This window comes from Lynx rufus, unplaced genomic scaffold (genome assembly GCF_022079265.1).
Source record: "Lynx rufus isolate CCGP_SWC_20201006 ecotype Redwood Valley unplaced genomic scaffold, mLynRuf1.p SCAF_3, whole genome shotgun sequence".
In the NCBI taxonomy this organism is placed as follows: Eukaryota; Metazoa; Chordata; class Mammalia; order Carnivora; family Felidae; genus Lynx; species Lynx rufus.
This window is the reverse complement of record NW_025814845.1, coordinates 30,678,730-30,695,020: the sequence shown is the minus strand read 5'-3', so window position 1 is coordinate 30,695,020 and position 16,291 is coordinate 30,678,730. Positions and strand designations below refer to the sequence as shown.

General features: G+C 41.7%; 1 protein-coding gene across 1 annotated transcript; it reads right to left on the bottom strand.

The window, feature by feature from the left end:
- Positions 1–297: 297 nt before the first annotated feature.
- CHRNA9 (cholinergic receptor nicotinic alpha 9 subunit) lies at positions 298–15,880 on the bottom strand. The gene is made up of 5 exons (XM_047092203.1): positions 13,235–15,880; positions 12,832–12,977; positions 11,750–11,904; positions 3,983–4,515; positions 298–913 (listed from the first exon to the last, which is right to left on the bottom strand). The coding sequence occupies exons 1-5, from the start codon at positions 13,296–13,298 to the stop codon at positions 372–374; spliced, it is 1,440 nt and encodes a 479-aa protein (XP_046948159.1). The 5' UTR covers positions 13,299–15,880; the 3' UTR covers positions 298–371.
- Positions 15,881–16,291: the final 411 nt, after the last annotated feature.

The window sequence follows — 16,291 nt, the reverse complement described above, 5'->3', positions numbered from 1 at the left end:
AGTTCCAGACCTGTGTTGGGCTCTGTGCTGACAGCTCAGAGCCTGGAGCCTGCTTCAGATTCTGTGTCTCCCTCTCTCTGCCCCTCCCCCACTTGTAGTCTGTCTCTCTGTGTCTCTGTCTCTCTCTCAAAAATAAATAACCATTAAAAAAAGAAATTAAAAATAAAAAGTAAACACAACATAACCACTAAATTTTATATGTATGTTTACATATATATGTGTGTATGTGTGTGTGTATATATATATATACATATATATATACACACACTATATATATATATTTGCATGTGTGTATGTAAATCTGACTTGGGAAAATATTAGAGTAGATCACAGGGAATTTTACTGATTTATTTCCATATACCAAATGCCCACTAATCTGCTCTTGCTATGATCAAAACAGTCATCACAAACACCATAATGAAAAAAACCCACATGAAGAATCGGTCTATGACTTTTGCAACTTTCTTCCACTCACTCCCCTTGGAATTGGTGGCCTTGTGGTCTTTGAGGCACTTGGCAATGTACTCGATATTCCTTGTCAGCACTTTGTACCGTGCACAGTAACTGTCAGCATCCTGTGGGTTCTCACCCTGGCATCCCAAGTCATTCTTTAAGAGCTTGTTTATTTCCTTCTTTCTGGGAAGGTCTTTGTTTCTGTCCATGTTCAGATTTGGCTCTGGAAGTTTGCCATAAACCTTTGTGAGGTGGGTTCGCTCCCTGTTGTGGCGGGGACTAAGGCAGCTCTCACCCACATCGTAGACACACAAGACCCTGGACATGTATTTCAGGATGACCACCCTGGCCCAGTGTGGCACTGGCCGGGCCTCGGCCCCACAGAAGTGGATATTCATCACCATAATGGTCAACGCGGTGGAGGCTGTGATCAAAGCCATTGTGGCTATGTAGTATTTGCCTGGAAAATAACCACAACCGAGTTAGCTTAAAATTGTCCTTATGTTTGCCCCTCCTCCAAAAAAAAAGAAAGAAAGAAAAGAAAAGAGAAGAAAGAAAAAGAAAAAAGAAACGAACACCTTTTCTAGGGAAGCTGTATACACTAATGGTTACTAGTATAAACTTCTGAAATCAAACTTTTTGGGTTCAAATGACAGCTCTATCATTTAGTAGACTTGTGGCCTAGAGCAAGCTATACCATCCTGCTATGCCTCAGCTTCCTTCTCTGTAAAATGAGCATAATAATTAGATATACAGGCATACGTGAGGCTTAATGGAGACGATACATGTAAAGTTCTGAGGACTGTCTCTTGCACTGAGTTAGTTTTCTAAATGTTTGCTGAGATCATGATGTGAAAAAATTCCACTTTCAACAAACAACGATCTTGGCCAGCTCCCAGAATTGTCTTCAGACCTCTTTACTGTTGGGTAAGAAAGGAGGCACTATGTCACTGTTTGTCTTTAACATGTGATTGCATAAAGCAAATATTCATGAAAAAAAGTTAAGGAAGGAATTAATAAAGGTGAAGGCACAAATTTATAAAATTTAGAACAACAACAACAAAAAAATAAAGCAACCCAAAGAAAAAGCTATTTGAAAAGAGGAATAAAATTGATAAACCTTTGATACAGCCACTCACAGAATACAGGCAGGGTGGTGGGGGGGGGGGGGCGGAGAGAGAGAGAGAGAGAGAGAGAGAGAGAATATAAAAGAAGTAACAGGATAGAAATTTAGAATACAATAAAACAATATTATAAATAGCTGTACAATAATATATTTGAAAACCTAAATGAAATTTCTAGAAATACATAAGACATCAAATTTAGCATAAAAAAAAGGAATAGGAAAGCTCCAGAGTTGGTTTTATAGATGAGTTTTACCAAACTTTTACAAGTTTGTGCATGTCTTATACAAGTCTTACCATGTCAAGTTGTTCCAGAAATAGAAAAAGAGAAAACTGCCTATCTCCTATTATGAAGTCAATTTAGCCTTGATTCCAAAAATAACAAGAAAGGAAATATTAAGGTCATTTTACTTACAGATGTATTTGAGAAAGTCCTATAAAAAGTATTAGCTAACTAAATCTAGTAGTGTCTTAAAATGATAATTCACCATGATAAAGGAGGGTTTAACTCAACATCAGAAAACCTAATTCACTATATTAATGGGGTAAAGGAAAAAGCTCAGATGATAATCTTAACAGATGAAAACAATGTACTTGATAATTTCATCATCTGCTCATTATTTGTTAAAAGCTCAAAGTAAACTCAGAATAAATGGGACCTGTCTTAATATGCTAAAGACTATGGGCCAGAAGCTTAGATCCAATACTACACTTCTTCGGAAAAGTTAAACACATTTCTATAAGATTAGAAATGTATTTCATAGGTGCTGCAAATGACACATTGTAATAGTTAATAAACATGCTCAAGATCTGTGTGCACCTTTCCTAGAAAGGAATTATTTCCTAGAAAGGAATATTATCACAGACACAGAATAAGTAATGTTGCAAAATTTCTGACACACATCCCAAGACTTCTCTCTTTAAAGCTTTAGCCAGCTTTCCATTGAATGTCATTTGTAAAGAAGAAAGAGAGATCTGCCAATTGTTCTTGCCTCAAATATGTTGTGATTAGAGGTCATCACTGTCAATCATTTCTGTCTCAGGAGAGGCAATAGAAATGCCAATACACTTCTTCCTCTTTATTAGTGGTGTGGGGGTGGGGCAGAGAGAACTCTCTGTGTCTATTTCTCAAAAAGGTGAGTGTGTGTGTCTCCATCCGTGTGTACATGCATCTATGTTTTTTGCTCTCCAAACAGGGAAACCAACATAGCGATGTCTGAATATTGGGTAATATTGGATTCAGTAGAGGATAAAAGGGCAGTACAACATCCCTTTCATATTGGTCTCTAAGTCTCTAGGTGTCCTGAAATTTCTCCTAATTGTCTACTTTAAGAACCAGAAATTAGGTCTAGCCTCTGATTCTGGGAAGCATCTATTACAACAGCAAGTCATTGAGACAGATGTGTTGGAGCTGAGTAGGACCCAGGTGGCAGGGTGCAGGTAGGAAAGGTGTTAGGAGGGGCCTCAAAATGAGGTAAGGAAAAGAAGGGGAGGCAGGGGTGGGTAGTCTCTGTTTCCACATCTACCCTTAGAAGGACATTTTATTAGAGCAGAGTATTGAAAATGTGGCCTATCCTAGAATCACTTTAGATTCCCAACTCTTGCCCAAGATTGCTAAATCAAACTCTTTAGATGTAGGAATCTACATTTTAACAAGTTCTCCCATATCTACTATACCCAGTAAAGGCTAAAGATTATTCTCTTAAGGGAAGATGATGGGCTTAAAAATAGTCAACTATTTCTATCATGTTCGCCGGTCTTTCCCAAGAAGAAATCCCTTGTGATGTGAAAAGATAATAATAGTCACTACTTACTGGATACTTACCATATGCCAGCTCCTACCCTAACCAATGACACAATGAGTAGCAATTACACAAAATTTTCAGGTGATGAAACAGAAACTAAAAGATGAAGTAACTTGCCTAAGATTGATCATTAAGAAATGAGTGGTGAGATCAGAGTTCAAATGCAGATTTCTTTAACTTCAAAGTCATGGCCTTAACTTCTAAGTCAATGAAACAGAAAGTGCATCAAAATCACCCAGAGGCCTTGTTAAAACAGATTGCCAGGGTTTGCTCCCAGAGTTTCTAATTCAGTAGTCTGGGTGGGCCCTGAGAATTTGTATTTTAAAATGATGCTGCACTGTGGGTCCAGGGACCACACTTTGAGAAGCACTGCTCTAAACTATATTACCTCTCATTTCCCTTTTGTGTAAACCCGGAGGCCATAAGACTAGTTTTGGAAAACAGCCATATCTGTTTTCAAAGATGCCAACTGAAGACACTATATGAAGTATGTGACAGCCGTTGAGTCTGAGGTTGACCTAATTGTTATGAGTTTAAAGGAACAGATACAATCCCAGTCACTACAAAGCTAGTCTCAAAGTGTGAGACACTTGAACTCACCTATCAGAGGTACATTTTCTGAGGCCGGCATGATCTCTGCCACCATGAGCTGAAATACAGTCATGGCCAACAGGATGGTCACTCCCAAGGAGACCTTTTCCCCAGAGGCTGCTGGGAGATAAAAACTCAAGGGAGCCAGAAAAGATATGAGGACACATGGGATGAGGAGGTTGACGATATAGAATGAGGACCTCCTCTTCAGAAGGAGAGTGAATGTCACATCTGGGTAAGGCTCAGAGCAGCAGCCATAGGAGATCACATTCTTCACAGCAGGCATGCCATGGACCTCCCACTCCACATCTTCGATGAAGTCAGAGAGGTCTCCACTGTCTAGGGCATTGAATATGTCCACCTGGTTGCCATTGTAGGTCCAGGAACCAAAGGTCAGATTGCACTGCTGGTTATCAAAGGGGAAATAGGTGACATCCACTACACAGGAGCTTTTGGTGATGGCTGGTGCATCCCAGGTGATTAGCCCATCATACCGCAGAACCACGTTGGTGTTCACAGGCTCAGAAGATTCGTCATCAGCCCTGGAGGCCAGAGGAGGAATATGAAAGCTGCTGGTCAAGACAACTCATCAACTCCCTCACTCCAAACAGCTCATGGCCCTGTGGCCATCACTTCAGTGCCTCTGGCAATGGGTCACCATTCTCCCCGTCACCCTGGCTGAAAGTCAGAACCAATTCCAATTTGCCCCTCTCCTCCATCTCCTGTAACTACTCAGGGCCAACTTCTCCGGAATTCTTCCTTTAAAGCATCTCTGCTCTATGTCCTTTCCTCTTCATTTCCAAAGCCAGTTTCTTAGTCCAGGTATAATGATTCAAGCATCTAGACAAAAAGTAACCCTGTTGAGGCTGAATTCTAACAGGGAGGCCTGCTTACCTGATTTTATTGACCTTGGACACAAGAATATTAAAATAGCCTTTTGTTGCGATTGGAAGAGTTGTACATGTTTATCATAGAACATTTGAAAAATGCAGACAAAAATTCATTTACCCATAACCTAAGAAATAATAATTTATTCTAGGTATATCTTCTTTTTGCTTTATCAACACTTATGCCTGGGTACAGAATTTCTATTTTCCTTTAGAGAGTGACTTTTTCTACCACCATTAGAAGGCAGGTGAAATGTTCATCAAGGTGCCCCAGCCTCCTCTGGCCAAGGGCTAGATCCAACTGATTCACTCTCCCTGGAGTTTAGATCTTATGTAGAGGGACCCAAAGACCAAAAACAGTCGCCCTGGTGGTGCTTCCTAATAAAACAAACCAGCTCAGGAGTCCTTGCTTCCTCAAACTCTAGAGCAGTCTCAGGGTGTCCTTTCTAAAAACTGGTCATTGATTTTTTTCCCCCTTTATTTTTTAAAAATGTTTATTCATTTTTGAGAGAGAGAGACAGAGACAGAGCACAAGTGGGGGAGGGGCAGAGAGAGAAGGAGACACAGAATCCCAAGCAGGGTCCAGGCTCTAAGCTGCCAGCCCAGAGCTTGACATGTGACTTGAACTCATAAACCATGAGATCATGACCTGAGCCAAAGTCAGACACCGACTGAGCCACCCAGGTGCCCTTTTCTTCCCCCTTTAATTCAATGAGCTGCACCATGCCCTTCCAACAAACCCCTTTTTTCACAAAGTAGTCAAAGCCAGTTTTCAATGCTCACAACCTTAACTGATACGTTTCTATTCACATTTAATGCGTATTTTCCAGTCTCCCTTATAATTTTTTCCCTACAAAACATATTATGGTTAAATGTAATGTGAAAGGCATCCTGGATTGGATTCTGGAATAAAAAAGCACATTTGTGGAAAAACTGGTGAAATCCAATAAAGTCTGTAGTTTAATAACATTGTATTAGTTTTGACAAATGTACTGTTATATAAGATGTAACATCAGGGGAAGCTAGGTGAAGGGTATATAGGAACTCTCTGTACCATCTTTGCAACTTTTCTGGAAATCTAAAATTATCCTGAAATAAAAAAATTATTTTAGCATAAAAAGGATGATACAAAATTTAAAATGTGGTTATTCATTCATATTCTCCTGCAACATTATTTTCACGGCTGATAGTTTTCCTTTATATTCCATTATACAGAGATGCCATACTTATTTAACCCATCTGTTGATGCTCAACATTGTCAGTTTCCAGGATTTGCATTTATAAACAATGCTGTAGTGAATGTCCCTGTAATTGAATCTTTGCATTTATCCACTGACTCTTTCCTTAGGTTAAATTGCTAGAAGAACATGTGCTGGATCAAAGAACTGGCATGTTTTAAAGTATTTTTTTCCACTTCTTAAAAATTGGGCACCACAACATTAATTGTAATGGTCTGAAGTGGACCAAATCAGACCATTATAGTTAACCTTGTGGTGCTCAAATTTTAATGATGGCCTTTAATGAGGGTTTAGAGAGGAGGATCCTTAGAATGGGTCTTTGTGAAGATAACAAGCTGAAGTCATTTGAAAATCCCTGAACCTATCCTCTGTAACAATGAGAAATGTATATAGTTAGCTAAATGAGAAGTAAGAACTATGTGTGAACAGAGAATATCACTCACCCATCCTGCCTTCTTGGTATAGGAGGAGAGAATCTCAGGATCAGAGAGAATCTCTTTGGACATTTCCAAAACAAAAAGAAGCCCCGCTTTCTTTCCAAGGCTAACTTCCTTTCTGATACTGTGATTCCTGTCCTCCCAGGTCTCCTTCAGGATTCTGCATCTCTTGGTTCTCCTTTTTTTTTTTTTTTAATGTTTATTTATTTTTGAGAGACAGAGAGAGAGAGAGAGTGGGGGAGGGGCAGAGAGAGAGGGAGACACAGAATCCAAAGCGGGCTCCAGGCTGTGGGCTGTCAGCACAGAGCCTGACACAGGGCTCGAATCCATGACCGTGAGATCATGACCTGAGCCAAAGTCGGATGCTCAGTAGTCTGAGCCACTCAGGTGCCCCTGTCTTGGTTGTTCTTATTCTATATCATCTAAACCTTTCCCAATGCTGTTCCATGAAAGGGCGGGCCTACTCCCGCCGACTCCATCTTGTTCTGTGTCCTTCACCTTGACCACGCCTCCTCCCCTTGAGTAACCTCCCACTCACCTGCCTAACAGGACTCCGACCCTTCCCCAGACCCTTCCCCAGCCAATCGGCTGAGGCCACAGCCATTACCTCACCAACTGCCCCTAGGCCCCAATAAAACCTTTGTCCTTTTGAAACTCGCTCTCTCTCCCCTGTATCTCACCGCTGCATCGGTGCAGGTAGGGGATTGAGCTCGAGCTAGCTCGAATAAAGGCTCTTTTGCTTTTGCATCAGACTTGGCTCCCTAGTGGTCTTTGGGGATCACGAATTCTTGGCATAACATTCCATAGTCTCTCCTACCAGCTTTCCTTCCTCTCAGGCACTTCTCACTTCCCGCCTCTTTTTCTATACACTGGAAGTGATACACGTTGCTGTCACTTCCCCATCTTGCTTTTATTCTTACAGTTTGGCTTCTTCCCAGTGTGTCCTCTTTCAAAGGTCATTCATGACGCAAACAGCAAATATAAAGACCTATTCTAAATTCCTATCCTGTTCAATTCTTCCCAAACATTTCACACTGTAAGTTTCTAGACATCCTTTCTTCCCTGTGGTTTCTATGACACAACTCTCTCTCACATCTTTTTCCACCCTTTTAGCCATTTCTTCTATATGTCTTCTTTAAATGTCTTCAGTGAAGAGTTTCACCAGCTTTATCCACAGTCATTTTCTTTCCTTCCTTGAGTAGTTCTATAAGGGCTCAAAGGGCTTTTGGTATCTCTATCCCTGACCTTCTTTCCAGGTTTAAGAATGGCCTTTTCAGTCTCTTCATTGGTTGTCTCCATGTGGATGTTTCTTTGGCCCCCCAAACTGAATAGATCCCACACCAAAGTCATCATTTTTTTCCTCAAACCTGTTCCTCTTCCCCTCCTTTACTTCTTTTTTTTTTTTTTTTAATTTTTTTTTTCAACATTTATTTATTTTTGGGACAGAGACAGAGCATGAACGGGGGAGGGGCAGAGAGAGAGGGAGACACAGAATCGGAAACAGGCTCCAGGCTCTGAGCCATCAGCCCAGAGCCCGACGCGGGGCTCGAACTCACGGACCGCGAGATCGTGACCTGGCTGAAGTCGGACGCTTAACCGACTGCGCCACCCAGGCGCCCCTCTTCTAAACTCATCTAACAAGTTTGCCATTTTCTCAACCACCTAGATGACTTAAGCGAGCCCTAATGCTAAATTCTAGACAAAGTCTGTCCATATATGATAAGGTACCCAATTCCTTACTAGGTCTAAAACAAGTGTTAACATGGCCCACTGAAACCCAACCATTAGGGTCACCTGGCTATCTCAGTTGGTGGAGCATGAGACGCTTGATCTTGGGGTTGTGAGTTTGAGCCTGACATTAGGTATAGAGATTACTTAAAAAAAATTGGGGGGCACCTGAGTGGCTCAGTTGGTTGGGTGTCTGACTCTTGATTTTAGCTCAGATGATGATCTCATGGTTCATGAGTTCTAGCCCCCGCATCGCATGGTCAGCGTGGAGCCTGCTTGGGATTCTCTCTCTGCCTCTTTCTCTCTCTGCTCCTCCCCTACTCATGCATGCACTTTCTTTCCCTCTCTCAAAATAAACAAATAAACTTAAAAAAAAACAAAAATTAAAAAATCTTGAAAAACAAACAAACCCAACCATTAGAACTCTCTCATGGGGCATCTGGGTGGCTCAGTCAGTTAAGCTTTGGACGCTTGATTTTGGTTCAGGTCATGATCTCAGTGTTGGTGACATCAGGCTCCCATGTCAGGCTTTGCACTGTCAGCCAGGAGCCTGCTTGGTATTCTCTCTATCCCTCTCTCTCTGCCCCTCCCCTGCTCTCTCTTGCATATCCTCTCTCTCTCTCTCTCTCTCTCTCTCAAAATAAATACATGAACTTTAAAAAAAAAAAAAGAACTCTCTCATAATAAATGTACATTCAGAATTTCTATAATCCAGTCTTTATCCAGTTTAATGTTAGGAATCCTTGTAGCCTTTTGCACTAACCATTATATTGGCCATATACTTAGACTAAACAACCTTACTAGAACTCTGAGCCAAAATTTATGTATTCTTTTACTGATCTGGTAACAGAGCCAGTATCTGCTTGAATAACTATATTGCTAAAGAGCTCACTATCTTTTGGGAACATTCATTGCTTAAGTTATTCGCTATGATTATTTTTTAAACTGTTTATCTTCCCTTTAACTTTTAATAGTCTTGGATTTTAGAGCAATTCTCTCTTTTCTTTACCTAATTTTCTCCTTGGTTGACTAACATAGTTATCAAGTCTTCCCAAGGACTTCTTGCTTCCAAACTAAGTATCAACAAATTCAACTGCTCCTCACATGAAGTAACTTCCAGACCAATAACCATCCTGAACACACCCTAACAAGTGTAGCCCTGTGGGTTCAGGCACCAGTGGTGAATCTAGATGTTAAGCATCTTCCTGCCCAATCTATATTTATCACAACTGATTGGATCACTACCATATACTCCTCTTTCCTCTCCCACCACCACTCAGAAAGCCTATTTTGTGGTCTACAAGGTTGTGTACTACCTTCTCAGAAATAATAAGAATATTATATCTGGGATCAGAAGAGTCTGCAGGTCCAGGGATTCAGCTGGAAGGGCCAGGGTCAGGAAAATGGCTATGACCAAGGTCCCTTCTTTGCCTGATCCTATAACTCTCTTCTATTCTCATTTCAGCTGGGTATAGGAATGCAAATGGCATCCAACCATAACTACATTTAGAGTTTCCTCTAAGTAATAAAATTCTGACATTACTGAGAAGGAGAATGCAAAGCAGAATAAAGGATCTGAGACAGAACTATCTGGGACAGGAAGGCAGAGAAGACTGAAGAGTCAACCCAGAGGAATAGAAAAGAGTTGATTAATCAACGTGATGAAAAGATTCCCTGAAAGGGACAGGGAATAGAACTCACACACCTCAAGGCCAATGATCTGGGGAGAAAGGGGGAGGGGAGAATGGGGATAGAATTTAGGAAAGCCACAGTAGGTTTTTATGAGCTCATGAGCACACAACTGGCTTCTGTAACAACAGGGGACTGGGGTAGGTCTAACTTAGGTTACCATGCAAGCTTGCAAAGAAGCATGTCAGTAAGAGTTGCTCACACCTTTAGCCAACCAAAGCAGAGGGAGGAGAAGAACTAGCACTCTACTTTCCAGGAAGAACTGTTAGAATTGATAGGATACTGATAATGATCTATGTAAACTATATTCTCTGATTACCTGTGCCCGGTGAGTGAGAGGAACTAATGGACAATGTGACTCATTCTCTTGCCTTCTGTGTGTGTGTGTGTGTGTGTGAGAGAGAGAGAGAGAGAGAGAGAGAGAGAGAGAAGAGTGTAGAAACTGGACTAATAAAGCACTAACACTTGGATGTTGTCTTGCTTGAAAAGAATATGGAAGGTCCACTCAGAATGGAGAAAGATCAGAAGGATAGATACTACAATTCAATAGGTCATGTCCCTTGGATGAGTTCTCTGAGTTGGCTGCAACTCACCAATGTTTCTTCCTGAAGGGAAACTCATGCGCACTAGAAGGCTGAGTTTTCAGGAGAGCTCCCCTGAACTGCCCCTCATTCACCCTGTTCTGAGTCAAAGAGGAACCTTTCCCAACCCACAGGAACTTGGGTTCCAGAAGAAAAAGAGAGAAGCTCCTTCAAAACAGGTGGAGCTACTGAACATGAACTGTGATAGAGCAATGTGGTTCCTTCTCAAAGTGTGGTCCATGAACCAGCAGCACTGACATCTAAAGCTTACAGAAATGCGGAACATCAAACTCTATCTCAGACCTACTGAATCAAAATCTGTATTTTCACAAGCTCTTCAGATGATTTATGTGCACTTTACAATCTGGGAAACATAAACCGTACCTACCCGTTTTCTCAAGGTTCCTAGCTCTGAAATCAGGAAAAGGCCAACTGATGATCTTATGATCTAGTTTATCTTCCACTGCAATGTCCGAAATCCACAGGTCAGCTACTAGCTGGCCCATTCTGATTTAATCTTAGTAGTATCACTGTTACTGATACATGATCTTGGAGAAGGGAGCACAACTGTTACGGGTTGAATTGTATCCCTCAGAAATGAATATGCTGAAATCCTAGCTCCCAGCACCTCAGAATGTAAATTTGGAATAGGGCCATTGCAAATGTAATTAATTAAGACAAGGTCATGCTGGAGTAGGGTAGCCCCTAATCCAACACAACTTTTGTTTTTATAAAAGGGAAAAAATGGACATAGACAACACATTGAAGAACGGCATGTGAAGAGGAGGGCAGAGGTCAAGGTGATACTTCTACAAGTCCAGGGAAAATAAAGATTGCCAGCAACCACCAGAAGCTAGAGGAGAGGCATGGAACATATTCTCCTTCATAGCCTCAGAAAAAAACAACCTTGTACTTCTAGCCTCCAGAACTGTGAGCTAATATATTTCTGCTGTTTAAGCCACCCAGTTTGTGGTACTTTGTTAGAGCACCCTAGAAAACCAATACAACCTATAAAATTATTTCTCATCCAAAAGGGGAATGTAGCTCTAAGCTTTTATGACCCATTATTATATTACCTAAGATTCTATGACCATGATTTCAGGGTCTAGATACATGAATTGGTACTTCATGCATGTTTTAAATATCTTTTTTCATTATGTGTCAATTCTGTTAAATCAGCAAGTTCATTCCTGAGTAATGACTGACTTGTACTTACTTGTTATATAGGACAATATCTGGCCTCCATACCAGGTCACTGGGGATCCTGATGGAATCCAGTCCATCATACTGGTCTCGATCCCACGTGAGATATGCATCATGCCAGATTTGGCGGATCCATAAATAGGCAGTCAGAATCTGGTTTCTTTCATCCTGCACAAGTAACCATGATAGAACTCTGTCCAGTAGACACCTCAACCAAATGCCTTCCATCTCTAGAACACTTGTTCCTCGCAACAGAAATTCCAAGGGCACAAATCTACTTTCATTAAATAAATGAGAGCTTTTCTAGTCTAACCCTTTGACTGACTGCCAAGGCCATATTTTTTTCTACTTAATTTACTGTTCTGAATGTAAAGTGGACAAATGTTGAAGCCATCAGATCTTTGCGTGGATCAACAGCCCAAATTTCTCTGAAAATTGATCAACTGATGATTCACTTGAATGAGAAAGTCAGAAAATATCTATAATATACAGAAGAAAGTCTTTCAAGTTTCATAACTTTGTGTAATTAAATGCCTATAAGCACTGAATAAGATACGCCATGTTAAAACACTACCTTTCTTTAAAAAAAAAAACAGGAATAAAATTCATGTAACATAAAACTCACCATTTAGCCCTCTTAAAATGTATGATTCAGTGGATTACAATGTTGTACAACCACTACCACTATCTAATTCCAGAAAATTGTTGTCAGCCCAAAAAAGAAACCCTATGACCATCAGGCCACCACTCACGAGTCTCCGGTTCTTCGACAGCCCCTAGCAACCACTACTCTGCTTTTTGTCTCTATGGTTCTGCCTATTTTGGACACCTCATAGAAAGGGAATCCTACGATATGTGACATCATCTCTGTCTAGATGATCAAGACTTACTCTTAATGGCCAGGATCAGGTAACATTTAGTGAAATTACTTTTGTAGAGAGCACCTCTCCTTGGTATTCCCTTCCTCCACCAGCTTGCACATGTTGCTGTCTGTTCTCACTCCCTCTCAAATTCTGGGTAAGACATCTCTTTGGAAAGCACTGTTAGCTTCATCCTTAGCACGATTTCAAAGAGTCACCACTTTATGTTACTTACCATGTCCTTAATCTGAGAAAGTGTAATCTGCAGGGTGACATTCAGGACTTTATCTGTATCTTCTACTGGACGAAGAGCATTGGAATAATCTTCAAAAAGGTCATTAAACAATTTCTGAGCATATTTTCCATCTGCTGTTTCTACAGCTGCTCAAAAAGAGGGACCTGGATCAATATTCAATGCCATATATATTTCAAAGCAAAGAACAACAAACTGAGGACCAGAACTGGGCAGGACCCAGCATCAGCTAGGGACAAGCCTTGGGTATATTTTTCTGGTGAGTCAATAAGAGGCACAAACACTTCCTGGCAGTTAGAGCATTTGTTCTGTTTGCTGGCCCACTCCCATCAAAGAAGTGGCCCCCAAATGAGCTGAGATGGTTACACACCCATCAGCCTCTTACCTCTCAGTCTGGAGACAGCAAAGTAAATCCAGCAAAAGGAGATGCAGGAATGGGGCCAGTTCATCTTTTTCCTGAGCCTTTAGAAATTCCCAGCCACGCAGCAGTCTTCCACTTGCCTCCGTGAATTGGAAGGGTCTGGATACAAAGATCTCACTCTGCCACAGGCAGAGTTTCGCCAAGGCAGATGGAGAGCTCAGGCTTGCGGTGCACCTGGGGCCCCAGATCCTGAGATCCATACCCACCCTCCCTCCCCTCTGGTAATCTGAGCCGGGCAGCTCTGGCAGCAGAGATGCAGGAGGCTGGGTGGGCTAGATCGGCAGTGGTGATCTAGGGGAGCTGTCCCAGCTGAGGATCCCTAGTCACTTTCAGCAGGGATATCCGGACCAAACTTTCAGATGAAGACAGGTAGGAACCCAGCACTCCGGAGACTCTGCCAAAGCAGAACGGGCACTTTCTCCACATGCAGCAAGCAGATTCAGCCTGAGTCTAATGACAAAGGGAAGCCAAGCAGAACCTTCCCTCATGAGGCAGCCTCTGGAGAGGCCCTACGAATGCGCTTCACGAGGCATTTGCAGAGGGAAAGAGATCAGTTTCTTGATCTCCAGAACAGATTACCTTCTGCTTCAACCCCTTCAAGATCTGGCACGTGTCTCCTGTGGTAATGTGAGTGAATATGGGGAGAGGGGCTGGGAGAAGAGCATTCACTCCCTTCGGAAGCCGCGTTGCAATCAGGATTTGAAGCCCAAGACCTAGGTTTGACTGCAAGCTCGAACACTTCCTAGCTCTCTAGTACTAAGCTTTCCTGAGCTGGAGACCAGGAACATAATATTCTCTCGCTCCCAGCGCTACTGGGATCTTTATGTGAAATCACCCTAAAAAAAAATTGTAAAGCACCATGTAAATGTTAGTAATTTTTGCCTCTCATTTTCCAGATCCAGAATGTCTATATTTATGGAGTCACCCAGGGTTTACTAGCTCTAAAAAAGAAACATGGTTCAAAGGCCAATCAAATCAGCACAAAAATGATTCATAACTAATGAGGATATTACTGAGAATGCTGTTTCTTTGAATTTGAATGCTACTTTATTTAATTTCACAGTCATTTCTCACACGTGATCTAATTTTGCTCCCACGAAAGAATGTCAATTTCCAATTGCCATCACTTACTCCTCTGCTTGCCTGGGGAAACTGCCTTGGAAAACCAAATTAAGATCCTTTGGTTGCCTGGAATCAGAGCAAGGAAATTGGATAGCTCTATTTCATCAGGTTACAGCCGGCTGATGAGTCACCCTGTCCCTCTTCAGGAATATATCCTTCGAGTGGAACAGACACTCAAGCCATCAGCTAAGTGTGTTTCCTAATTGCCTGTGCCCTTGTGTGGATTGTGAAGACATTATTTTCCTGCTGCCCCCAGTCTGACTCACCCATCAAATGACAGTTCCTGCTGTAAACCCTCAGGCCTCCTTCAACAAACATCTGCTCTGGAGTCTCAGAGGCTGAAGGTCCTTTTGAAATTGAGTTGAACACCTCGTTTTCACATGAGGAAACTGAGGTCTAGAGATGTTGAGTAGTTTGCCTCTAGCAGCACTTGGCCAGGCCGCCTACCCCAACCCAGGGTGCTCCCCATGCTAATACACCCCTCCTCCTTTTGTTGTTCACCCACCTGGCAATTGACAGCAGCTGGGTGATGACGTCTCCTGCTTAGAGACTCTCTACCTGTGTTTCTTTGATCCTTCCTGACACTCAGAACAGCCCCTGGGGAGAGGTGCTGAGTGAACACTTGGTGCTGGTACTGCTGCCTGGAAGGTGATCATCCCTGGTGATCTTACTGTTCTTAATTAACTCGGTTCATTCATTTTGGTCACTTACAATTTGTTTAAATACTTAACAGTCGATACTAACCTACAATGTTAACACAATCCAAGTTAAAGCAGTACTTTTGGGGGTGGGGGCAATTCTGCCTCTTAGGGCAAAGATGCTAATGACCAAAAGCAAACTCCACCCCAATTCATTCTAAAAGAACAATGCATGAACGAAGAATTTCAACAGAGATGTAAAATAGGCTTAAAGATTCATTCTAAAAACAACTATTAGGTGCTTTCCTAGGGACCTGCCTATCTTTATCCAATCACTCAGCTCCAAACTGTATAAAAAAGAAACCTGTAATATGGCAGTCCCATGCTTTTCAGGACACTAAATGAAAAAAAGAAATCTGTTGAATTCACTATTTAGGGTTAAGGCTGAGAAGCAGGCAGATATTCTTTAGACTGATTTACAACGAATATAATCTGAATAAACCTCAGCCATCCTGAAATGCGGACCCTCCAAATATACCCCATTTCCTGAGTGCCTCATTAACTTAGGGTCAGCCATATCCAATGGCATATTTATCCAGGTTAACAAAGCACTCAGATATTTAAGTTTGAAAGGTCATGGTTTTCATGCCAACAGCTACCTTCTCCCAGCTTGTGGTACTAGTTCTGAACAGCATCTCACCATAGTTTATGCAAAATCATCACCCAATAGAGAATACTCTGGCCAGAAAAAGGGGACCCACAATTCAAAGAATTTCTAGAAAGCACAGGGCACCTGGATGGCTCAGTCGGTTAAGCATCTCACTCTTGATTTCAGCTCAGGTCGTGATCTCACAATTTGTGAGACCCAGCCTCGAGTCAGGCTCTGTGCTAACAGCATAGAGCCTGCTTGGTATTCTCTCTCTCCCTCTCTCTCTCTCTCTGCCCCTACCCTGCCTGTGCACACATGTGTGTGCCCGAGCATGTTTTATCTCTCTCTCCCAAAATAAATACATAAATCTTAAAAAAAAAAAAAAAGAATTTCTGGAGAGCACAATAATCTTTTCAACATCTGCACCTTTTGAGAAGTGGCAGTCCCTTGCCACAAGTTCACAGACATAAAGTATTCTAGCCATTTCAGAGTTTCTGGGAGCCAAATCCTCCCTAATGGACCAATTTTGAGGTACTTGTTTGTTGCCAAAATGTAATATTATGATATTAGAGACATTCTATAAGATCATAATATTTTAAAAAATTTTTTAAT